This window comes from Podarcis muralis, chromosome 2, assembly GCF_964188315.1.
Source record: "Podarcis muralis chromosome 2, rPodMur119.hap1.1, whole genome shotgun sequence".
Classification (NCBI taxonomy): domain Eukaryota; kingdom Metazoa; phylum Chordata; class Lepidosauria; order Squamata; family Lacertidae; genus Podarcis; species Podarcis muralis.
The window spans coordinates 28,306,416-28,330,627 of record NC_135656.1 but is presented as its reverse complement, the minus strand read 5'-3'; the positions used below and the strand labels follow the sequence as shown (position 1 = coordinate 28,330,627).

General features: G+C 47.6%; 1 protein-coding gene across 1 annotated transcript; it reads left to right on the top strand.

Moving 5' to 3' along the window:
- Positions 1–818: 818 nt before the first annotated feature.
- FSCN2 (fascin actin-bundling protein 2, retinal) lies at positions 819–23,077 on the top strand. The gene is made up of 5 exons (XM_028714235.2): positions 819–2,477; positions 16,047–16,203; positions 18,038–18,159; positions 19,672–19,839; positions 21,643–23,077. Exons 1-5 carry the CDS (start codon positions 1,658–1,660, stop codon positions 21,846–21,848), a joined length of 1,473 nt encoding a protein of 490 aa, XP_028570068.2. The 5' UTR covers positions 819–1,657; the 3' UTR covers positions 21,849–23,077.
- Positions 23,078–24,212: the final 1,135 nt, after the last annotated feature.

Here is a 24,212-nt window from a genome sequence, read left to right as displayed (position 1 = left end):
AGACTGCAGAGCGAAGATGGAGTCGGGAAAGCCATCGACAGAAGGAAAGTCAGCGGATCCAAACAAGTTGTTCCCTTGCACAGCGTGACTTGCATGTTTACTCAGACATATGTCCCACTGTGTTCAATGGGGCTCAGTGAACATAGGACATCAGCCTTAGTCGGGGACATAGAGAGGAGTGGTGCATTTTGTGGGTCAGATTTATTCCGATCGTTTGGGATCTCGCTGCTGCCTGTTTCATAAGAACCGCTGGGCCTTCGCCATCTGCCGACATGTTTTCCCCAACCCTATTTTTGCTAACTGTCAACTGTGGTATTGTCAACCCAACCCTCCCATATGTTAGCAACTCTCTCTCTGGCTAAATGGAAGGATCTTAAAAAGTATCTGTTCTGAAGTCATGGCAGCGGCGGGTGGTGGAGGAGAGCAGAGCAGGCCTTGCTGTTGTCTACAGAGGCAGCTAGGACAGCCAAGCTATTCTGGGTGGCTTTCACCTCTGTCATTCAACAACTTCTACTTCAGCAGATTCCAACTTGCTGGGTCTAAATCCATCCCCATTCTTTCAAGTTGCATTTATCTGAGCTGCAGTGTAGCCCCGGACGGCCCAGCCTGCCTTCTTCCCACCCTGGTTCGATTCTGAGCTAGGCCTCTCAGCTAGGCTGCCCCATCGGTTTCCTAGGGGGGGCCAGGCCACTATTATCCTTTTGACAGAGCTGTGGATTTGGGGTTACGGAACAGATGGAGGCAAAGGGGCCAAAGGAGGATGAAAGGTTTACACTAATAGAAATGCCCAGCTAATTGTTAAGGAGATTAGAGGCTGGGCCAGGCAGGCACTCTCGGCTTGGAGGTGACCTGCCGCATGGAATCAGAGAGCCCACGGTAACGTTAACCAAAGCGGCGCTAAGAAAAATAAATCCTCCACCAGGGAGAGGCGGCAGATTGAGTTGCCGCTTGAGCGTTTTGGCCTTAGCGGTGGGATGGAAAGGCGTTTGGGGTGGATCAAGCCTTAGAAGAAGGGAGACAACGCAAACAAGAGACACAGATACAGTGCAGAGCGCTACAAGCGCAGAGAGCAGGCCGGAGCGGAAGAATAGGTCTCATCAAAAGGCCATTGTGTAGCCTGTCAAAGCCCCCCTCCCTTCTTTGTGGCTTCTGTAGAAGCCCCACTATTGGTTACAGGAGGCCGGCAGCTCATTGAAATCTTTGTAATCCTAGCTGCGCTAATTAAGCAAGGCTGCGGGTGCTTAAGCATGTACATTTTTTCCTGAGCATTCTCTCCTCTCCATCCGCACCCCACCCCCTCGCCACGCCGGAGAAGATGAGGAGGAGGAAGAGGTCAGTGTGAGCCACGCAGGAGGCAGCAGCACTGCCAGCAGGGGGGACGAGGCAGACAAACGAGATTGGCTTTACGGGCAGAAGATTAAATGTAGGAAGAGCTGGTGCACACACACAGAGAGAGAAAGAGACTGGGAACTGGGGCAGGTGCACGTCATTGGGTCTTTGACTGAGGTGTAAGGTTCGTTTGCACTAATCCAGATCGCTCGGCTCACTCGGCTGTGCCTATGTGAGCGTGCACGTTTCCGTACCCCCAACGAAGGACTGGGAAGACCTTAGGCGCCCACCCCAGTCCTTGGGACTATATCCGCTGTCCGGACAGAAGATGCCAACGAATGGGATCCACCAGCTTCTGAAGATCCAGTTTGGCTTGATTAACTCTGACAACAGGTACCTGACGGCAGAGAGCTTTGGCTACAAGGTCAACGCCTCAGCGCCCAGCCTGAAAAGGAAGCAGATATGGACCCTGGAGCAGGACGGAGACAGCTCCGTGGTCTTCCTGAAGAGCCACCTAGGTAGGTACTTATCTGCCGACAAGGACGGCAAGGTCTCGTGTGAAGCCGAGAAGCCGGGAGGTGATGGGCGTTTTGTCATTGTCACCCAGTCGGACGGGCGCTGGGCGCTCCAGTCGGAACCCTACAAGCGTTTCTTTGGCGGTTCCGAAGACAGGTTGTCCTGCTTTGCCCAGACCATCACAGAGACGGAGCTCTGGGCTGTGCACTTGGCTATCCACCCCCAGGCCAACCTCTTGAGCGTGAGCAGGAGAAGGTATGCGCACCTCAGCGCGCAGGAGGACGAGATCTCCACCGACAGCAACATCCCTTGGGGTGTGGACTCGCTCATCACCCTCACCTTCCAGAACAAGAAGTACTGCCTGAGAACCTGCGACAACCGCTACCTGCGCAACGATGGCACTCTGGTCAAGGAGCCTGACCCCCGTGCAGGCTACACCCTGGAATTCAAGGCGGGCAAGCTGGCCTTCAAGGATTGCGATGGGAAATACCTGGCGCCCATGGGACCTACCGGCACTCTAAAATCTGGCAGGAGCTCCAAGCCGGGCAAAGATGAACTCTTTGATCTGGAAGAGAGCCACCCGCAAGTAGTTTTCGTGGCCTCCAATGGCAGATATGTCTCCATCCGGCAAGGTAAACCTTTCTGCTCTGTGGGACTACGCATAGCCAGGGAATATTCCTCTCCCCTTCTAGTTCCATAGCCATAATATGGGTCTTGTTTGTTCGTCCGCTTTGTACAATAGTAATACGCTTGTTCTTAGCCACAGGTGACTCACTGAATGCATATGGTGGGGGGTGTTGATGATGGTAGTTGCCACCATCAGTTTTCTGATGCTTCTTTGCTTCAGGAGCTGCTTCCCTAATCCTCATGCTTGGATAGGGAAGGAAAGATGTGTCTCATGGCGTCTATTATGGTTCCTTGCTGGTCTCCATCAAGTCGATTATCTGTTTCTAGTACAGGGCAGGTGTGTTGTGCTCATTTGCACAAATAAGGATCTAGGAAGATGTTGTGGGGAAGAGATGAGTGCAGGGTCTGAAAGCCAAGGACAAGTGCAGTGGCGCCGGTGGAGAAGAGGAAAGTCTGCTTTGCTCTGTATGTTTTGCTACAGCTTCTATGGCAGCGTGTCAGATTGGAAGTGCTTCTCGTCCACATGATAATCAGTATGTCAGCAGGCATCCCTGCTGCCTAAGAAACAAGAACAGTTGCAGGCTCTGTCTTATATTCAAAGGATGGGGCACAGGGACAGATGCAGAACCCACTCTCCTGTGGTTTTGCTAATACTGGCATGGTGGCTCCATAGATAAGCCAGTGGGTCTGGCGGCTGTTTAGCAAGAACGACACTCATGTGAATTTACAGGCCTCTGATTCTGTGCATGTACACCAGAGAGTGGCCCTGCTGGAATGGATTGAGATTTTTACAAGCTCTCTCCAGCAACAACTATTAATCTGAGTGGCGTGTGGACAGATGATGTGCTCGTTACATTTAACTTCCTTCAACACAATTAGGCAATGGCACTTGGATTCCATCATCTACTGCTGTCCTTGGTATTAAAAAATTATAATCAATTTTATAACCTTCTTCCTATCAGTCGGTGCAGCCATCTCTCTTTCATTCTTCCTAGGTTGCTTTTAGTGCCGTCCATCAAACATCTGCCCAGTGTCCCTGAAGGGGCTGTTCACATTCACAGCTGTAGTTGCCCATTCCTACGATTCCCATGTCCTACCCCAACATTTCTAGGAAATGTTCTTCAGTGAACCATTCTAGGCGACCTCCCCCTGCCCAGAGATCAATGGCGCTCCGAAAGGCCTTATGGGTAAAGAATGAAAGGCAACTCCAACCTTACATCTTTCCCATATGGCTCCAGAACTGGCCCTTAAGGACCACATTTCAATCAGCCCCCAAACAAAAGAGCAGCAGCAATCCCCAACAAAGCTATGTCCCAAATGTCTGAAGGTGCTACAGAGTGATGGTTTCACGTTGAGAAAATATTCTTTCCCCAAGGTTGGTTTGTCCCCCCCCCCCCCCGTTCTGAAATTCTTTCCAGAGGGAGAAGGCTATTCCCCCATAACTTCCCATGCATCTAAGAGAAAACTAACTGTAGTCTCCTATTTATTTTCATTTATTTATTGCATTTATATACCACCTTGATCTTCCAAGGATCTTGAGGTGGTGTACATGGTTCTCTTCTCCCTCATTTCATCCTCTGTGAGGTAGGTTAGGTTAAGAGATGGCGGCTGGCCCAAGGTGACCCTATGAGCTTCATGGCTGAGTGGGGATTTCAACCCTGGTCTTCCAGGTCCTAGTCCAACTCTCTAACCATTACGCCATGCTTTTTTCCTGACCTGTGGCACCTTTGGGTGATTATAGTGGCCACGGACTATAGCTTTAAACACAGGGGGGCAACCTTTCTGGGGTTGAGGGCCTTGTTCAATTGGGGCTGGAGGATGCCTATTGCAGGTGGCAGGTGAGGCCAATGCAAAAATTGGGTGGGACAGCCCTTCTCTCTCTCTAGCTCTCCCTCTCCCTCTCTATTCATCCACCATCCTTTCATTTTCTCTCTTCCTCCTCTACCACAGGTGTACACAAGCACCCACGTCTCTTCCCTTTATCCATCCATTCTCCATTCATTCTCTTCCTTCGTTTTCTCTCTCTCTCTTCAAGTGCCACCACAGGATTTGGAAGGCCTCATGCAAGCCTTGACACTACACCTAACGATAACCAAAGAATCGCCCTCCCAACCCATTTGCTTAACTGCAACACCAACAGTCTGTTGAAAACAGAAAAGGCTGTGCCCTGTTTCTGCCATGGTTGCCGCATTTTATGCTAACCCAGCTCCCGTGCCTCAAACAGGGTTCTCACACAAACTTAAGCAAGTCAAGCTTTCCTCATCACTATCTTCACGACAGGGAAAGCTTCACTGTCTTCATGAGCCAGTAAGAAGAGGGATAAAAAGCTGGTGGACAAATGAATCAGGTGAAGCAAATTGATCTGGAGTAATCACACTCTGCTTCTGGACTCTGAAACTAGGGTTGTGTTCTTTTAAAGAAAAGCTGGCCCTGATCCTGTGCCTTCAAAGCAGCCTGGCAGGAAGAAATTAAATAGCTGAAACTTTTTTGTGACATGAAGACAAACTGATGGGCTGGTCTCTTATCGGCTTCATTTCCGAAGTGCCAACGTTGTTTAGAATTCCCAGCCCACGTGTTCATTTATTTCTATTTTTAAATTTATTTTTATTTAAAGGGTTTTAGGCTGCTTTGCAGGGCAATGTCCTCTCCAGGTGGCATGCAAATGTATACCAGATAAAAAGGCAATTCCAATAAAATAATGTACATAACACAAATTTTGACCAGCACAATAGCAAACAACTAGCATTCAGTTACTATAAATTAACTAATCTTTAAAATAATACACAGCCCAACATAGAAAGAGTTAAAAGAACAATCTCCAATAACTAGCAGCCTAAAACCAATACTCTGAGAGAACAGCTACCTTAATAAAATAATCTTAATTAAAAGCCAATCAGAACAGATGGTTCTTCAAAGGCTTTTTCAAGGTTGGCCCTGACAGGGCCAGTTACAAATCCCTTGGAAGACAGTTCCGGTATGCCACCACTGAAAAGGCCCTATATCTGGTGCACACCTGCTTATGTACCTTTCATTTAAAGCACACACCCCTTCAAGAATCCTGGGAACTGTAGCTTGTTAAGGGTGCTGGGAATTGTAGCTCAGCATAGGGTAAACTGTATTTCCCATTATTCTTTTTGTGTGTGTGCGTATGCTTTAAATGTATGGTGTGTACACAACTGATCTTTATTTGTGTAAAATATTTATATACTGCCTTATGGGGCCATCTCCAGGCAGTGTTGGTGGTCTGATCTTAAGGCTCAGACTGTTACATGGTCCTTCACAGAACCAAGTCCTGGGCTATTTAAGACATAGGTGGCCAGCCTTTGGGGGCCCTAAGGGCAAATACATAGGCAAACGAGAGAAACTTGTTGTGGGCCTCACATACACACTGCAACTAAGCACATATTGCAGCCTAACTTATGGGCTACAATATAGTGCTTATTTCAAGTCTAATTTCAGCAGAGGGAGGGGAAACACCAGGGAAGGTGTTTGTGAATCCCATGTTCGCTTGTGGACACCACGTTAGTGACCCCACCTGGTTTACGGCTCTAGAACTCGAAGCTAACATTTGGAATCTGGCTTGGAAATGCTCCGGCAAGCTGGCACAGTATTGGTATATAATATGGTCTAAATGTTCACCCTCAAAAGACACCCTGAATACCAGCAGAGGTTTCTGGGTTGTCTTCCAGGGCAGCACCCCATAGAACACACTGCAGTAGTCTAGTCTGGATGTTTGATGGAGGCAAGGTCTGCTTTCTCTAAATAAGAGTGCAGTAGGTAAAAAGCAACCACAGTCATTTGTGCTTCCATAGATAGCACCAAGCCCAGGCTTTACACTTGGTCTTTACAGGGGACTGCACAACACCCACCCCATCCCAACCACTTGTAGCCCCATGTCCGGATCGGCTTTCCTATCTACACAACAGCTTGTCTGGATTAACTATGCATTAAAAGAGTGGGAAAATTGCACCTTTGGCCATTGTTTAATATACCCCTTTTGTCCTGTTTTACAAAAGTGTGTCTAAACTGTATTAGGTGGGCAGCTAATCCACTGTATTCCTGCCCTTAGTTGCTTATCTGGCCTTCATTACTGTAATGCAGTACGGGCCTCTTCTCTCACAGTGATTAGCGTAATTATTTTCTTAGCTTCCCCGCAGAGTTACCAGATGTTTGCATGTTAATTCATTTAAATAAATGCAAATTTAAAATTCACATTGCCTGGCATTGATAATTAGCCTTTTTAAAAATAATAATAATAATCAAATATTCCCAACCAGAGGAAAAAAGACTGATTTAAGCATGCTCTCCCAGAAGCCGCTCCTCTTGCCCCAGAGAAAAGTGATCGGATATGGACCCTTCTTCTTTTTAATGCTGTTTTTAAGAGTCCAAGCTCTGGGAGATGATTCTAGTCCATCACTCTTCTGAGGTTCTGGCGGCTCTTAAATGCCCCAATTCAGAAGCAGGTTAAGGCTGTCAACTTTTGAATTGGCTCCTATAGGGACCCCTTTAACAACAGTGATTGTCAGCTGTGACAATGGAGTGCAATTTGATTTTATATCTATATAAAGCACCTTTGCATTTTCTTCCAGTTACCTTTTTTGAATTTGGAAAGTGAGTGGGAAAATGTGGAGGGGATTAAGCACAGTGTAAATTTATTCATATCTACTCAGAGATATGCATTCTGTGGGACTTACTCACATGGAAGTGCTTATGGGATTTCAAATATGGACCTAAATATGGAAAAACAAGGAATAGGGGGCCTCTAGGGTGTCCAGATGCAAAAGAGAACAGTGCTTCTGTACTCTTTATTAACAGCTTAGTAGAAGTAGGAATTTCGCCTGGTCATCCTAGGGCCATGAAACGTATGTCCTGAAATTTTTCATTTTCACTCTGCCCTGATATGATCTCCAAAACTATGACAAATACCATCCTCATTTTACATTTTTCTCTGTGTGGAATCATGAGGGTCACGAGGACAGGAACCTTAATTTAAAATCAAATAGAAACCCATATTCTGAAAAGGGAACTATACTAGAAATTTAAATCTTGCATTGTGTGGTAAGACTCTAGATGCCTTGTTCAAAGGTAGCTGTTTCTGGAAAAACAACATGTTGATCTCTCCCTTTTCTTTCTTTGGACATTGTGGAGGCAAATATGCAGGAGGTTGCTTTGTTTCTGAGGTGAAGGAGGGGATTTGGTGTGTATTGCATGTTTTTCCTTTAAAATTTGGGTAAATACGTTTTGCCAGCAAAAAGGTTGCAGTCGTGTGTGTTTCAATCCTTAATGAATTAAATGATCCGAAGAGTACACAAGTGGTCAGTGGTCATCAACTGGAGAAAAATTGCTTTATTTAAAGCTTAAGAAGGAAGATCTTCAGCTTCTACAACAGCCAACGAGCGCTTTTGAAATGAACTGTACATGTATTTGCATGTTGTATGAAAATCAGATGATGCAGTCTGATTTCCTCAAGATGACCCACTTCATTGTAGAAGAAGAAGAGTTTGGATTTGATATCCCGCCTTTCACTCCCTTTAAGGAGTCTCAAAGCGGCTAACATTCTCCTTTCCCTTCCTCCCCCACAACAAACACTCTGTGAGGTGAGTGGGGCTGAGAGACTTCAAGAAGTGTGACTGGCCCAAGGTCACCCAGCAGCTGCATGTGGAGGAGCGGAGACGCGAACCCGGTTCCCCAGATTACGAGACTACCGCTCTTAACCACTACACCACACTGGCTCTTAACCACTACACCACACTGGTATTCTTCCTCAGCTAGCTTAGGAATCATGCGATGGGCAAACAAACCCTAGCGGTACATAAACCAACCAGATGGGAGCTGAGTGAGTAACAGGTGGCAACAGGAAATGCCACGCTGCCAAAGGGCTTGTGTCCGTTACTATAGCAACCTGGCCTAAGCCAATTTCTGGGGGAAAGAGGAGCTACCCAGTCTCCCATGAACAAAAAGTCCAGAAGATCACTGTATAACGTGATCTTCCGGTCAAGCTTGAAAGGCCATTCCGTCCGTAACCCAATGAAAGAACGGGGAAGGGGGAAATCCAAGTCTTGTGAGGGAAGGGAACTTTTTTTACTTTGTGGCCCAAAGTGTCATACATCAAACTGCAAAAATAGTGCTTATCCCTCCGCAGAAATTAGTAAGGTTCTTTCCCACCTGTTATTTTGAGGGAGGGGGAAATTTCACTGTAAGCTGTTAGACAGGAAGTTGTCGTTTCCAACCTCTCCTCAGCCACGAATTTACCACTAGGCTCTTAGGCAAGCTGCTCTTTCTAAGCCTCAGCTACTCATCTGCGATATGGACATAACACCCCTGCGGACACGCCTTAGCTTTGAAGGGTGGTTGCGAAGTGTTGAGAAGGATCTGAGATAACGTGTGTGGAGAAGCTGAAACAAGTGAATGCCCCCAATCAATCAATCAATCCCACCATGATCATCAAAAGAAACTTTATTATTTCCCCTCCTCCCTAGGTCATTTAATAGGCTGTTTACAGTACAGTATAGCCATGCTTTCTTGAACCAATCGTTCTTTTCCACTTTAGCCTAAAAATGTCTTCTAGTTCATGGGTGTGTGTGAACACAGATGTAGCTGACCCTACGTAGAAATTGCTGTGGTGTGTATTCCTCTTAAAACTGAACGTGCACACAGTTGTATACTTATAAAGCAGTGGGCCTCACCAGACCATCTGCTTATGGCGAAACAAAAGTAGAGCATACTTGTTATTCATTCATAGCATGGAACCCAGGTGGCTTTTGCTTTTCTTCAACTCCTAAAATGCAGCTTTTTGTCTCTGGGAAAGCAGTCGTCTTCCTATGGCCAACGTGCCCACTTCTAATCTTGCATGCTTTCCATGGTGTGTCTTCTTGCGTGTCCTAGGCTACATTTGCTGCCACACTATGTGTCAACGAGCACTAGTTTAGACAGCTTTACAAAGAGGATTAGGAAAATGCATGGAAGGCAGTTCTAAAAATAGCAGAGAGTATTGTGGCACCTTAAAAAAACAAACGCATTTACTGTGGCATAAGCTTTCAGGAGCCACAGACCATTTCATCAGATGCATTGAAGTATCACCCTGCATTGGTAAACATGGTGGAGGTGTTGGGGAATGTAGAGTTGTGAGGTCAGAGGGAGATGAGAGACAAAAGGAACAGAAAGTGACCTGAAAAATTGATATAGTAAGCTGCAGCAGTGTCTGTGTCGGTTCTGCCCCACCAAATTGGCTGCCACTGATACTAGTTGGTGTGGACTGTCTGGGGAGTGAGAAACAAGTGGCAGAGGTTGTTTTCTTCATAGTCTACTTGCAGGCTTCCTAGAAGCATCTGACTGGCCACTGTGGGTAACGAAAGGTCGGACCAGGTAGTCTCTTGCATTGATCAAGCAGGTACAGTATCCTCTTGCAGATACCTTCTGAATAGGGACCGTGACGTTGCTGGTGATGAGTGAGGCCAATTCTTCTCTGCTGTTTAGTGACTTTTTTTTAATTCATTGGCAACTCCCCTAGTAGGCTGCTGCAGCATTCAACACTTCTTCAGCATATTGATGTTTTGTTTTTAATCCATTGTCACCGTCAGTGACCTCTTATTTCAGAAACTCTAATATGTTCAATTAAAAACAAAACAAAACTCCTATACTTGCAAAACCAACATATGGGTCCTGGTCGTAGTGGCTAACCTCCATAGATTATATGGAGGGGGTTGGGTTTATTGTTGTGTTGTGTCCCCATTTCAGAAGCTTTGCCGCTCATATGAGTAGGCCAATTACAAGAGCAGCTACTTACGGGGATTAATCAACTGCACTTTGGTCTGCACGGGCTCTTCAACTTGAATGATTTGAAGCTACCCACAGGATGTGCTTGCGAATTCCTAAATGGTTCCCTCTGTATCTCCTTAATCCCAGCCTCCGACCCCCTTTGCCCCAGTCTCCCCCCGCCAGCTGTTCCAACCAGCCACTTCATCTCTTTGAATAGGATTATCCCAAATTTAAGTTCAGTCATAACCTGTCTTATGCTGATGAAACGCAGCAATGTTTATCACTGCCCTCCGGCGGGAAGAGCTTGGATGTGGCTGACAGGCCCAGAAGCTAGTCTCTTCTGCTAGGGTTAATATTATATTGTCAAACTATTACAATCTCATCCCGCTTGGCCCTATAGATACTAGCCACAGCCTTCCCTCTGCATTTTTGCCAGGTCTGGCCATACCCATTGGGATGGTGGGATGCCAGAGATATCAGTAGGTTGGCAAGAGACTTGCTTTGTTGGCAGTGAGCAACAGCCAACACAGAGGCTCACAGACCTCCTTTGCCTGTTCCAAGCCACTTAGGAGCTGGTGACATTGGCTGGCAAGTTATTAATAGGGGGCTTGTGTGTCAGCCAGATGGAAACAACAGCAATCAGATTAATGAGGATAATTAAAGTGATTGTTGGAGGATTTGCTAGCAACGCAGGAGTGTGAGAAGGGGGTGCCTATGGCTCAGTGAGGTGGGCATAATTTTAGCAGGGATCGTTAATGCCCCTTCAGCTTGGAGGGTTAGCCATCTTCCTTGTCAATTGTAACCTGTTTGACAAGAGTTTGTGTGGAGATTCTGATGAATACCTTCCCTCCAGGTATATGGTTCCTTGCACTGAGGAATCTAATCAAAAGTAGTTTGCCTGCAGGGGTCCACCACACCAGCCTTCCCAGATGTTGTTGGACTACAACTCCCATCATCCCTGACCATTGGCCGCGCTGGCTGGTGATTATGGAAGATGTACTCCCAAGCATTTGGAGAGCATCAGGATGGAGAAGGCTATACAGTGGACTTGACCATGGCTGGTGCTTATGGGATGCATCGAGAAAATGTAGCTTGCCCACTAAGGTTGGCTGTGGAGTCTGTTGGTAAATGAAACCCTGCAGACAAGGGCAGCAACAATGCGAAGCAGCAAAACTGATTCAGGCAGAGGATTCCAAGGAAGGTGTTATGACCAGCCCAATATGTTTTTCTGCCTGTGGCAAAGGATGAGACAGTGCTACCCCCTTCTGTGTACGAAAGCTGATTGTGCGTCAAAGCTGAATAGACAGGCATTTGAATCCTGCTTCAACTCTGACGCAGAGGCCTCTACTGCACTTGAAAGCATCAAGCCAGTCTAGGGGATACTCACTGGGTATGCCACATGGCATACAGTTTTGCTCCCTCAGCATTTGATGTCTGAAGCGGCCACCTCAGAGTGCCTTATGGTGAGGCTGGCCCTGGGAAGTCCCATCTTCCTGTCTCTAAGTGAGTGACAGTCGTTTTAAAAAGTGATAAGATTGTGGATCCCACAATCACCACATGTGTACAAGTTACCCTTGACTCTCTGTGTGTCATATCAGTACACACACACACACACACACACACACACACACACACAATGAGTAATCATGACTTTTCCCTTCCCCAAGGCAACACTCCCAAGGCAATCAGGAGAAAGTATAATTGTCAAACTGCAAGGTTTTCAAACTGTGATCCATGGACCACTGGTGGTCTGCAAGCTCCATTTAGGTGGTCCACAGAAAAGGGTTTACAGACTCTCCAAGTGTCCCTATTTTCCAAGGACAACCCCAATTTAGAGAAGCCGTCCCAGTTTTTGATTTGATCCCAGAATGTCCCACTTTTCCTTAGGATGTCCCTATTTTCATTGGAGAAATGTTGGAGAGCATGGAATTATCCAACCCTCATGGCATCTGAAGGCAATCCTGTAAAGGGAAATTTTTTATGTTTAATGTTTTGCTATGTTTTTATATATGTTGGTAGCTGCCCAGAGTGGCTGGGGCAACCCAGTCAGATGTGTGGGGTATAAATAGTAAAATTATCATTATGGAATGAGACATCCCTATTTTCATCTGTTGGAGGGTATGGGTTTATGCATGGTCCTGCACATGATTTAGTTATTTTTACTAATGACAGAGTTTTTTCACCAGGGTCAGATTGTCAAGCAGGTAAACAAGACTTTTGCTGAGGGCCCATGATTTTCATAATAGGGACTAACACAGTCTATTTCTTTTTTCTAGAAATGAACAAATTAAAAGAGTTATTCCTCAGTGGCCTAACTTGCAGCCTGAGATTTTCATAATAAGGTGCTGGTTTTGATTATGATACTGGTGCCGAATGAAAAAAGTTATTAAAATACAAGTTATGTGCTTTGATCTGCAGGGGGGAAATATTTAGTAGCCCATCAAAATTCCTAGGAATTTTGAAGGAGAGAGAGAGGGGAGTGAACCACTGGCCAGTTGTGTGTGCTCCTGAGGAGCTGGTTATGGTGGATCATACAATCCACTTGAAAAGACCTATGTTGCAGAGGTAAGAGCTGATTAAATGCCAGGCAAGGGAGAAGACTTACCCATGTGGCTTCTCATTTAAACCAGGTTGGCCTTACCTGTATTGTATACTTTTACCATGCCAGGAGGATCCCTGGTGAGTGCTGAGCCGCCATGCTAACGTTGCAAGTGTGGTGGCTGAAGGGGCTGGTGGGAAGAAAACCAGGGTTGAATGAACCATTAGGTTCATAACACTTTTGGCCCTCATATATTTATTTATTTTAGGCTGCTATTTCCCCAGCTCTGCATGGAACTCACTGGGTGACCTTGGGCCAGTATCTGTATCTTAGAAGAATAGTGTCTGGTGGGGTGAAGCCACAACAATAACTAGCCAGCAGTAGCATCAGCTCTGCATACTGAGAAGGTGAGGTCAGGAACCAGGCAAGGCTTGGACTGTGTGGTTGCATCGGCAGACCCAATCCAGCACTGCTGCTAGTGTATATGCATAGCCCTGGCCTTAGTTCGCCCACTGTTAACATTATCTTCCTTACAGTGTCATTGCTGTGAGGAAATCAATGTATGTATGCCATCTTTGGAGGAATGACATCATCTATCCTTTTGCTACAGACAAAGCCAGGGTGTGTGGAAATGTTTGATTTATCATTGATAAATCAATTTGATTTGGATAAATTTGTTAATGTTAGTTCATTGGTTTGTCAGCTTTATGGCAATTTATTTACTTCGGAGATTGTGGTACGTGCTACTTAGTTCTTTCCCTCTGATTTCTTTAGGCTCCTCATACGTTTAAAACAATAGGCACATGGGATGCTAAAGAGATAAGTTCCTCTAACTTGCCTGTTGTTGGAATCATAAATTACGTCACAAATCTGGTAGGAGGACAAAACCAGTCCTGGGTGAAGCAGCTGACAGCAAGGCATAGCACTCGCATTAGGCCATTTATTTTTTTTGACAAAGATCACAGATCTGCAAAATCTCTGGTCCCAGGCTGAAATTGCCTCCTGGAAATAATCAGGGCAGGTTGAGGAATGGCACAACATCCCAGCCAGCCTGACTGTGGCGCTATAGCCAGATGAACAAGGAATTTTAAAAAGAAAGAAAGAAAGAACAGGTCAAGAATAGGCTTGCAGAGTAAGTGAATGTACATTGCATGCATAGGAAAGCTGAAACCGATTCAGGAGATGAAGTCTCTTGATGTTTCAGCTTTTACTTTGAAGCAGCTGTGGAAGCTATGGTTTTGATCAGAGCTTTGGGGAATTTTCCCACTACTGCTATTCGGGGGGGGGGGGGATATAATTGGAGCTTCCCAACTGGAGCTTTAAAACAATTGCAGATCACATTTAGTTTCAGAGAGGGGGAGGGGGAAGAGTAATCCATGAGGTGGGGGCGGGGAGGGAGGTTGCAAGAGAGAGATCTTAATCAATCGCCTGCAGTCACTCTTTGGTGATCTGACTGCCAGCAGTGAGCTTCATGGGGAATTGACTAAGCAAGTTCTGTGAACCACACACCTATGGCTAATAAATAAAAAAAAAATAGGCAGTTTGTAGGGAGGCTGCATTTGAGGTGGTGTAGACAGGGCTCAGGCCCGAGTTGGCTAGAGCTGACCAGAGAATAGTCAAGTGTTTTCTTGGGTGGTTTCCTGCCCATGCTTGCCAACAGAATGTTAAGAACTAGATAATGACATGTCCAATTGGTTTCTAGCCAATCAGGAGGCAAATCCAAGTGCCAACTATGACAATCAAATCAGTGAGATGCACTTGAAAACTACACACCTGTCTTCTATTTGGCGTTGTCCAGTAGACAGAACCAGGGACCTGCAACAAAGTACGGCGGCGTGGAGTGCTCAGTGTTCAGTGTTCCAGCCAGCCCTTTCCCAGGATATTCCGTTCCATCCTCTCCCAGTTTTCAGTTTCCCCACCCCTAAACAAACACTCAGCATTCTATGGCAACTGAGCATGCTCAGCCCTGATTAGATTCTTTGAGGTTCTTTCCCTCCCCTCCTTAATTTGTATTTCTGCAAACTTCGGGATTCCTCAAGCCTATTACCGATTCCTTCCTCTTACGAATTTTGGCTGCATAAGCACCGCCACTTGGAGAACGAATTTGCTATTAGCATATAGGATGTTGGACCTGGATTAAAGTTTAGCTTTTGTCGTGGACTTAACCGGGTGGCTTAGAGAAAATAATTATATCTCTACTGCAGATCCCCATCACAATGGAATGAAAGTGAGTCACACACATCTCAGGGCTTTTGTGAGGGTGAATGAGATAAAGCCCTGCTATCTGTGTAGTGCCCTAACCCTTATGGAATGCTAGCAAGGATGTGATGACCAACAGCAGCCCTCCAAGGCAGCGAGGATGGAGAGGCAGAGGCAAGTTAGTGGGGGCCCCAAACTAAACATTCAAGCAGCAATTGTGTGAACTTCTCCCCCCACCTCTGCATAAGTAGTAGGTATAGGGGCAGGGGTCCCAACTAGAATAAAATATTGGGAGGTGGGCCCAGGTAAGTCCTGCCCCTCATAATCAATTACATGATGCGGTGCACACACACCATTTGAATGGCAATGCCCATCAACTTGAGGGGCTGCCCTCCTCAGGTATTTTATTGGGGGGGGCCCCAAAGCCTCCTCGGCCCCTAGGAGTCGGCTCCTGTGTATAACGCCCTCAATCTCAAAAGTGACTCTGGTGGGAGGGATAGGGATTTAACCTATTGCCCATTGCTGTGGTCTTGATCGGGATCAACCACCCACACCTATTTACGTGGGTTTTTGTTTTTAATTCATGTAATTGCTATTTTTTGTGAACAGAGTCACATTTAGCGTGACCCTTAAGGCAAAAATAAAGGAAGAGTGTTGTTGTTTTTCTGTTGTTCATATTCTCAGAATTTACTGTTGGTTGTTACTCACATTTTATGGGGCTGCCCGTAATTAATGAACCATATATTTACTTTTTATCCCCCCCCCCATAATTAGTTACACCTTCTCCATCTCTCTTTTGTGCGTCTGAAGGAATGCCTTCAACTAGATAGTTCAGTTTGGTTAGAGTGTGGTGTTGATAGCACCAAGATTGCACATTCGATCCCCACATGGGACAGCTGCATATTGCAGGGGGTTGGACGGTATGATCCTCAGGGTCCCTTCCAACTCTACAGTTCTATGATTCTAAGATGGACCTCTGCTTGAACCCTTCTCACAGGTTTTCATATCTGGTTTCATGCCTGACAGTGGAGCACGACGGATCTAAACAATATGAAAACATGTCCTTTCTTCCTGCTAGGTGTCAACGTCTCGGCCAATCAGGATGAAGAGACACACCACGAAACCTTCCAGATACAGATTGATAAAGAAACCAAGAAGTGTATCTTCCATTCCAACACGGGCAACTACTGGACCTTGGTGTCGCATGGGGGAATTCAGGCCACGGCCACAGAAGTGTGAGTTAGGTTATGTCCTCATGTCACTAATGGGGCCCTAGAGCATTTGGGGCCTTGGAAGTCTGATGGCAGTTTTGGCTCGACATAGCAGAAGGAGAGCCAGGCAGGGACGCGGACTTATAAAAAATATTGGGGGGGCCCGGGAAAGCTCATGAATAATAAATAAGCTCATGAATATGCAAATAAAGTGGCACCGCCTCCTCGTGAGCGAATAGGGGAGAGCGTGCTGCGCCTATTAATCAGCTCCAAAGGAAATTGGGTGGAGCTTTTGCTCGGGAGGGAGGGCAGGAGGCATGCAGCCCGCCCCTCCCTGTGCATTTTGGGCTGGGGGAGGGGCGGCGATGGCGCTCTGCTGGAGGGGCGCCGGAGATTATTGGGGGGGCAGAGCCCCCCCAAACGAATTTTTGAGGGGGCTCGGGCCCCCTCAAGCCCCATGGAGTCGGCGCCTATGGAGCCAGGGCATGGAGAGAATGGATGCAAGACTTAGAACAGGGCTTCTGGGAAGGAGTGATGGGTGCATAAGCACATAGAAGACCTCTACTGAGTCAGATCAGGGGCTATCTGTTCCTGCAGCCCATTTTTCACAGCAGCAAGCCAGTGACTCTGGTTTGCCCCCATGCAGGACTTGAGGCAAATACAGTTGCCTAAACAAATGTCCATCAATGCTTCCTTTTGTGTGTCTGGAAAGGAAAAGCATGGTTTGGGCACAGCATTGCAGGCATACAAGAATTTGCACATATGTTTGAGAATCAGGGACCTGGAAGTGAACAGCATAGCCGTTCAGAGAAGGCAGGATAATCCAGGATAATGTTCAGTACGGCACCAACGTTGATACCAACTGGGAAGGCAGCAGAGCAGCATCTCCCAAGGGTAGCTAGCGAGTCTCAGGCAAAAGTGTGCATACAAAACCAGGCTAAATTAGGATGTTTGCAAGCTTTTTCCAGACCTGGGACCCACTGTCAGCTCGAACACAGAGTTTGGGACTCACTGCTGGATTTTTTGAAACATACTTATAAGAAACAAATAATACTGCAAAATAGGACATATAGCTCACTACTAAATTTTTGATAGTACATCTCTACAGCGGTTGTGACCCATCTTAGGTTGGCTGCGCAAGCCACTAGTCAGTGGGACCCAACTCACCAGTTGAAGAACAAGGTGCTAGATGCTCACAGACAAGGCAGGCATCCTCAGCCCTGGTGCCCTTGCCTCCAGCCCAGGGTAATCTGCTGTGTGTCCTCTATTCCTATAGCAGCACCTTTAGCGACAGAAGTGGAATGTAAGAGAGAGAGGGAGAGAGGACTGCCATTGTCAGTAACTTCAAGCAGTTAGGGGAATCTAGGAAGTTGCTTTGCACTGAGCCAGAGTATTGGTCCATCTAGCTCAGAATTATCTGCAGATTCTAAACTTCGGGTGGACAGACTTGTGGGATCTATTTTGGTTTTTATTAGAACCCTGAGATTCACCAATCGGAGCCAGGCAGTCGCACACTGCGAATGATGGAGCAGGGTGCCTCTCAGCGTATTCTTAGCTTAGGAATTACCAGAACCAGGCTTACAAGTTCTTCCAGTCAAGGATCCACTCCCCATTTCCCCACAGGTATTCCTCCCCGCCCCTGCCAGCAAGCTAATGGGGGAGAGTGGCAATTTGCTGCACCTGCTACACAATGTGGTGTCCTGTGCACAAAACCCTGTTGATTTCAGCAAGACCTACGCCCATGCAGGTGTGTGTAGGGCTGCACTCTCTGTATGTTAAATACACAAAAGGGAAGAAAGAGCAAAATGATCATTCACGATCTGACCAGTGCTCTCCCCCCCTTGCTTTGTTCCCCCAGATCTGCTAGCACCATGTTTGATATGGAGTGGCGTGGACGCCGGGTAGCCCTCAAAGCTCGCAATGGCAAATATATCTGCACCAAGAAGAATGGACAACTGGCAGCTGTCAGTGATGCAGTGGGTGAGTCTTAAAGTGGGGTGCTGGGGGTGGGTTTTGCCATTGCCTCAATTACGGGGGCCTAAACCTGATAGGGACGCGGGTGGTGCTGTGGGTTAAACCACAGAGCCTAGGACAGAAGGTCGGCGGTTCGAATCCCCGCGACGGGGTGAGCTCCCATTGTTCCGTCCCTGCTCCTGCCAACCTAGCAGTTCGAAAGCACGTCAAAGTGCAAGTAGATAAATAGGTACCGCTCTGGTGGGAAGGTAAACAGTGTTTTTGTGTGCTGCTCTGGTTCGCCAGAAGCGGCTTAGTCATGCTGGCCACATGACCCAGAAAAATTGTCTACAGACCAACGTCGGCTCCCTCGGCCAGTAAAGCAAGATGAGCGCCGCAACCCCAGAGTTGTCCACGACTAGACTTAACTGTCAGAGGTCCTTTACCTTTAAACCTGATAAACCAAGGACCACAGTCTGTGTGTTGTCAATAAAGCTGCTCGTCTTCCGCCATTTGCTGCAGCTTCCTTATTGAGAATGGTGGCTGGAAGAGGTAGGCGAGCCAAAACCATGCTCGATGGGCATCAGGAGAGTACCTAAATCTGTGTTATATGGAAACTGGAACATTGTGGGGCAAGATCACAACGAATGAGCCAACGGAATATATTACAAGTATAGCTGGGTCTTTGTGGCTGGGACAGTCAGAAGCTGAGAGCGGAGAAAAGGCTGCGTAGATATTGAGCAGTTCCAGAGGAGGCTATATTGAGAACAAATGAAATGAAGAGTTTGCAGGGCAGTTGGGAGGAAGTCACTTTTGCTAGAGCACAGGCCAACCAAGATTGAAACTGGAAGTTACTTGACTGGAAGTGGGGAGGGAGCAGCAGCAGGCCAACAAGTATGGTCTTATCCTAAGCAGCTGTAAGGTCCTCAGGCACACCTTGCAAGTCAGGAGAGCAGGTGGCTATTACCAGGTGTCAGAAAAGACCACCAAAGTCCTACTGAAAGTGACACAGCTGTTTAGTGCGGCTTAAAGCTGGATGGCTTCCAGGTGCACCTGAGATGAGCCCAATAGCAGGAAGGCCACTCCGGTCGGACTCTGGCTTTAGCTGCAGATGCCAATTCAGTATGCCAAAGCAGGAGGAGAGCACTAAGGTGATGCCAGAGCAGTTTCAAAATAACGAGTAATCAATGACATAGTTTGTCCAGGATTCTTCCGCATTTGCAACTCTTAGGATCAATAAAGGCAAGGAGCTCGCAGAAGTAGGATGAAGCCCAGTTGTAACCTCAGAAACTTAACTGGAAGGGGGAATTGAAAGCGGACTGATCCTGCTTACAGAACTCCTAGAGAAAAGCAAAAACGTTAGCTGGAAATCTGCAAATTCAGGCTACTGAAAGCACGTATGTGGCTGGGAGAGCAATCCTGGACTCACTCGGGCTGAAGTCTGATGCAAATGTATTCACAAATGCACGTTTTGGATCCCTAGCTCATCACAGTCACATTAGCTTCCGAACTCACTGACCTACAGTTATCTGACTACAGGGGAGGATGAGGAATTTGTTCTCAAGCTGATCAACCGGCCCATCCTGGTCCTTCGCGGGGCTCATGGCTTCGTGTGCTACCACCGCAACTCCAACTTGCTAGACGCCAACCGTTCCGTCTATGATGTCTTCCAGATCATCTTCAACGACGGCGCTTACCAGATCAAAGGTAACTCACTAACTGGCTGCAAACTGGGAGCTGGGGAGGGAGCTCATCACATAGTGAAATAATTTTGGACCATATGTCGGAGGGATGCTACGAGAACATTTGTTTCCCAGCTGTGAACGCAGCCCCTCCAACTTCCACCTAAAATCCTGGAGAGCCTCTGCTAGCCAGTGTAGACAATAATGAGGTAGGTGGACCCAGCGGCCTATCTCTGTATAAGGCAAGTTCCTATGTTCCAACTGACTGCAAAGTCAGATCCTCCCATGCGCTACCACAGTAAGCTATTTGTGCAAAGCAGTTCCTACCATTTGGAGAACTTTAACCTCACCATTAGAACCCATTGCCATCCTATAACAAATCCTGGGTGTAAGGCCAAAAAATTATCATCAGACGGGGGGGGGGGGAACCCCAAGGTTTGCAGGAGTACCCAAATAAATATATATTTATGCGGGTGCAGCCCAGTGAGGATTGGGCAGTGGCACTGTTTAAGCAATAGACTGCTAGGCAAAAGTCTAGGGATTTTGCAGCCCTCTCATCCCTCAATGGTAGCTGGCCATTGATGACAAGCAGCCACACTCTAGAAAGTGGCATGGCTAGTACCTGAAGCTGCAGCTGCCCTGTTTCCTTAACAGTAAAATTCCCCTGAGTGCAAGAAGAGTGGCGGCAAGCCCAGCCACTCAGATGCCTTCTCTGGGGAGGACAGCAGAACAGCAAAAGGGTGGGCCCTCGGAATTTACTTTCCCCCCTAAAGTGCCTAGAACCTTCTCAAAATTAATAAAAGCACTTACGGCCTTTTATCGTGCTGCGATTCGGGATTGTAGACACATGGGGAGCCTCACAAGTAGTCAGCTATGTGGGACTGCCTCGATGTGGACCTGGGGGGTGGCTACGTTTGCAACTGGAAGAGCCCCCCTGTTACAAATCCAAGGACCCTGCTTTTTCACTGTATTTGCTTGGACTTCCCCTGTAGCCCAGCTTGGCTTGCTTTGCTCTGCACCAGGTAGCATGATATGGTTCCGCCAGTTCTTTGCTGTGGTCTCAGTCGTGTGTGTGTGGATGACTGGACCAGTTATGACTCAGCAGCTCTTTTAAGGAACCTGTGGCCAAGGGATGATGGGCATTGGGAGCCCAGATACATCAGCAAGGCCACGTGTTCCCCATCCCTGTTCTATCCTTCCTTTCCTAGAACTTCAGATTTGTCCCCCAAACGGATCACTACCTGCCACAAACTTCAATCCCATGCACCTTTAAGAGAGGGAGGGAGGTGGTGGTGCCTCTATGCGCTCGATTACATGCAAGGTTTTAACCTTTAAAGCCCTATACGGCCTAGCACCCTCGTACCTACGGGACCGCCTCTCCTGGTATGTCCCACGGAGGACCTTACGGTCTTCAAACAAAAACACCTTGGAGGTCCCGGGCCACAGAGAGGTTAGGCTGGCCTCAACCAGAGCCAGGGCTTTTTCGGCTGTGGCTCCGATCTGGTGGAACGCTCTGTCACAAGAGACTAGGGCCCTGTGGGACTTGACATCTTTCCGCAGGGCCTGCAAGACAGAGCTGTTCCACCAGGCCATTGGCCTTCACAGAACTCTAGTCCAATGGTTGCCATTCATCTGATTTGAACTGATTTTAGAATGAAATGATTTTAGAATGTTGTATCACTTGTTGTTAGCTGCTCTGAGCCCGGCTTCGGCTGGGGAGGGCGGGTTATAAATAAATTTATTATTATTATTATTATTATTATTATTATTATTATTATTATTATTATTATTTATTTCCCACTGACACCTGCTCCTTCGATGCTCCTAGGCCTCGGTGGCAAGTTCTGGTATGTGGCCACCAACGGCACTGTCTGCAGTGACGGCGAGATGTCGGAGGATTTCTACTTTGAGTTCTGCGAGTGCAGCCGGGTGGCCATCAAAGGGAAGAACGGCAAGTACCTCCGCGGCGACCAAGCCGGGACCCTGCGCGCCGATGCCGACACCCTGCACCGGGCCACCCTCTGGGAGTACTGACGCCGTGCCACTTGCTGAGTAGCACCGTAGATGCTCTAGCTTCCGCCACGGTAGCCGAGCCAGCTGAGAGCGGACACAGAGGTGGGGTATTTGGCGGGGAGGGGAAAGTTGAGTGTTCCCACCTGGACTCCAGAGGCACGGTAATATACCCCCATCTTCCTCCGTGGAAAAGGACCTTGCTGGGAAGGAGGGGTGGGGACCTCTTGCCCTATTTCCCATAGTCTTAATCTGTCTAACCTTAGAAGCAGCACCCTAATGCACAGCTCCCGGGAGGGTGCGACACTGATGTACCCAGGATTAAAGCGATAGAGGCTCCGTTTCAGAACCAGCGCAACATTGCCTGTGGCTGTCTTCCCTTTCCCATGCTCCGCACCTGAAACAGAAGACGACAAGTTGCAGGTTTCAGGGGGCCTTGGAAGCCCTTTTCTCCCCACTCCCTCTAAATTAGGAGAGCAGTAGAAGATAGAAAGCAGCGGCCTTCGTACTCAGCCAGAATCATTGGTACATCTAGTTCAATACTGTCCACGCTGACTGGTAGAATGCTGCAAGGTTTCAGGCAGTGGAAATTCCCAGCGTTACATGCAGATGCCGAGGACTGAACCTGGGGCCTTCTGCATACCAAGCAGGTCTCCTCCAAGAAGGAGGAAACCTTCTCCCCTAATCCTTTCTCTGCTCTGTCCAATGGATGACCGGCAGCTCCTCAGATCCCCCTCTCCCCAATTTTCTCTTCCCTTTTTAGCAAGAGCTCTAGTTCTAATACTCTCTTCACTTACAACTCTGGAACAAAAACAGTATCCTGAGGGGGGTTTTTTTTGGGGGGGGAGCAGTGGCTGTGGGCCCCAGCGGCTGCATGTGCGGAGATGGAAGCTGAGTGCCGTTTAGAAGTCAAGGCAGTCAGGAGGGTCTTGGCAGGGCTGGAACATCTTCCATGGGGTGGTCTAGCCACAGACAATGGGCCGTTTTGGGTAACATTCCAAGAGGAGGGGGAAGACAGAGCTGGTCTCCAAAGGATGCAAAGATCTGGAGGAAGAGGAACCGTAGTTAGACCAGCAGAGGTCTTCGTATGACAGCTGAGAATCCCAGGCCCGGGAACACGAGACCCTTAATCTCAGGGTTGTGGGTTCAAACCCCATGTTGGGCAAAAGATTCCCGAATTGCATTGTGTTGGACTAGATGACAATTGTGGTCCCTTCCAATTCTGTGATACGATAAAGTCTACGGTATGACCACCCCTCTAAGTCATTTGCGCAAGTCCTAAGCTACGCGTGGTCTCCAAAAACGCCTCCGTTGTCCTGCTGCTCTGTTCAAGGGCCTCCCCCTCTTGCACATACTGCACACCTTCCACAAATAACCTAAAGGGGAAGGAAGCTGCCTCTATATAGAGCTTCCCGTTCTGACAGCTGCATATGGCGGCTGGCTAGGAGCTCCTTTCCACAGACACAACTTCCCTCGTCACCACCTGATGCACAGCGCAATGTCAGGAAAGGAGGCCCTGCTTGAGGAGGACAATGGGGTCGAACAAGTAAAAGGCCTGTGAAAATCGTGCTGGAAAGGATTTTCTTAAAAAGTTCACTCAACCCCCCCTCCCACTTCTGCCCATTTTCAAAATCTATATCCCTTGTGGATTTCCCTCCTCTTAGTATTAAGAAGGTGCTAGCCCTGACCTGGGCGTGGCCAGGATTTATTTTAGGGGGGCAGGCTTTATGTGTGTAGGGGACAGGACCGAGTTATGTGTGACACAATTGGTCAGTTAGTTTTATTTGTTTCTTTACTTGAATTGGGGGGCAGCTGGCCCCCCCGGCTACACCCATGAGCCCCCATCTAGTTCCAATGGGGGGCAGGAAGTTTTCATAGGAAGGATGGCATCCCCACCATATTATATTTAAAAATAAAATTCAGAGAGATATATAGATATTTCCATGCTGGAGGAAGAGTAGAAGTCATAGCTTCCCAAGCCACAGGTGATTTACCAGGGGTGCCAACTTAAAATATTGAGGGGTAAGCCCAGGTAAGCCCCGCCCCACATAATCAATCACATGACACAGTGCACACACACTATTTGAATGGGAATGCCCATCAACTTTGTGGGGGCCCAGCCCCCTCAAATATTTTATTGGGACCCTAAGAGTTGGCTCCTGTGTGACTTATGGACAGTCGTACCTTGGATCCCGAACGCCCTGGAACTCAGACGTTTTGGCTCCTAAGCACCGCAAACCCAGAAGTGATTGTTCTGGTTTGCGAAGGTTCTTTTGGAACCCGAATGTCTGATGGGGCTTCCACGGCTTCTGATTGGCTGCAGGAGCTTCCTGCAGCCAATCAGAAGCTGCCATTTGGTTTTCCAACATCTTGGAACTCGAACGGACT

What these genes read in the sequence shown, in the direction of transcription:
- FSCN2 (XM_028714235.2), top strand. Translation starts at nt 1,658, where the DNA reads ATGCCAACGAATGGGATCCACCAGCTTCTGAAGATCCAGTTTGGCTTG. An exon ending in ATATGTCTCCATCCGGCAAG is followed by an intron (nt 2,478 to 16,046) that starts GTAAACCTTTCT and finishes TCTTCCTGCTAG; the next exon opens with GTGTCAACGTCTCGGCCAAT. An exon ending in AGCTGTCAGTGATGCAGTGG is followed by an intron (nt 18,160 to 19,671) that starts GTGAGTCTTAAA and finishes ATCTGACTACAG; the next exon opens with GGGAGGATGAGGAATTTGTT.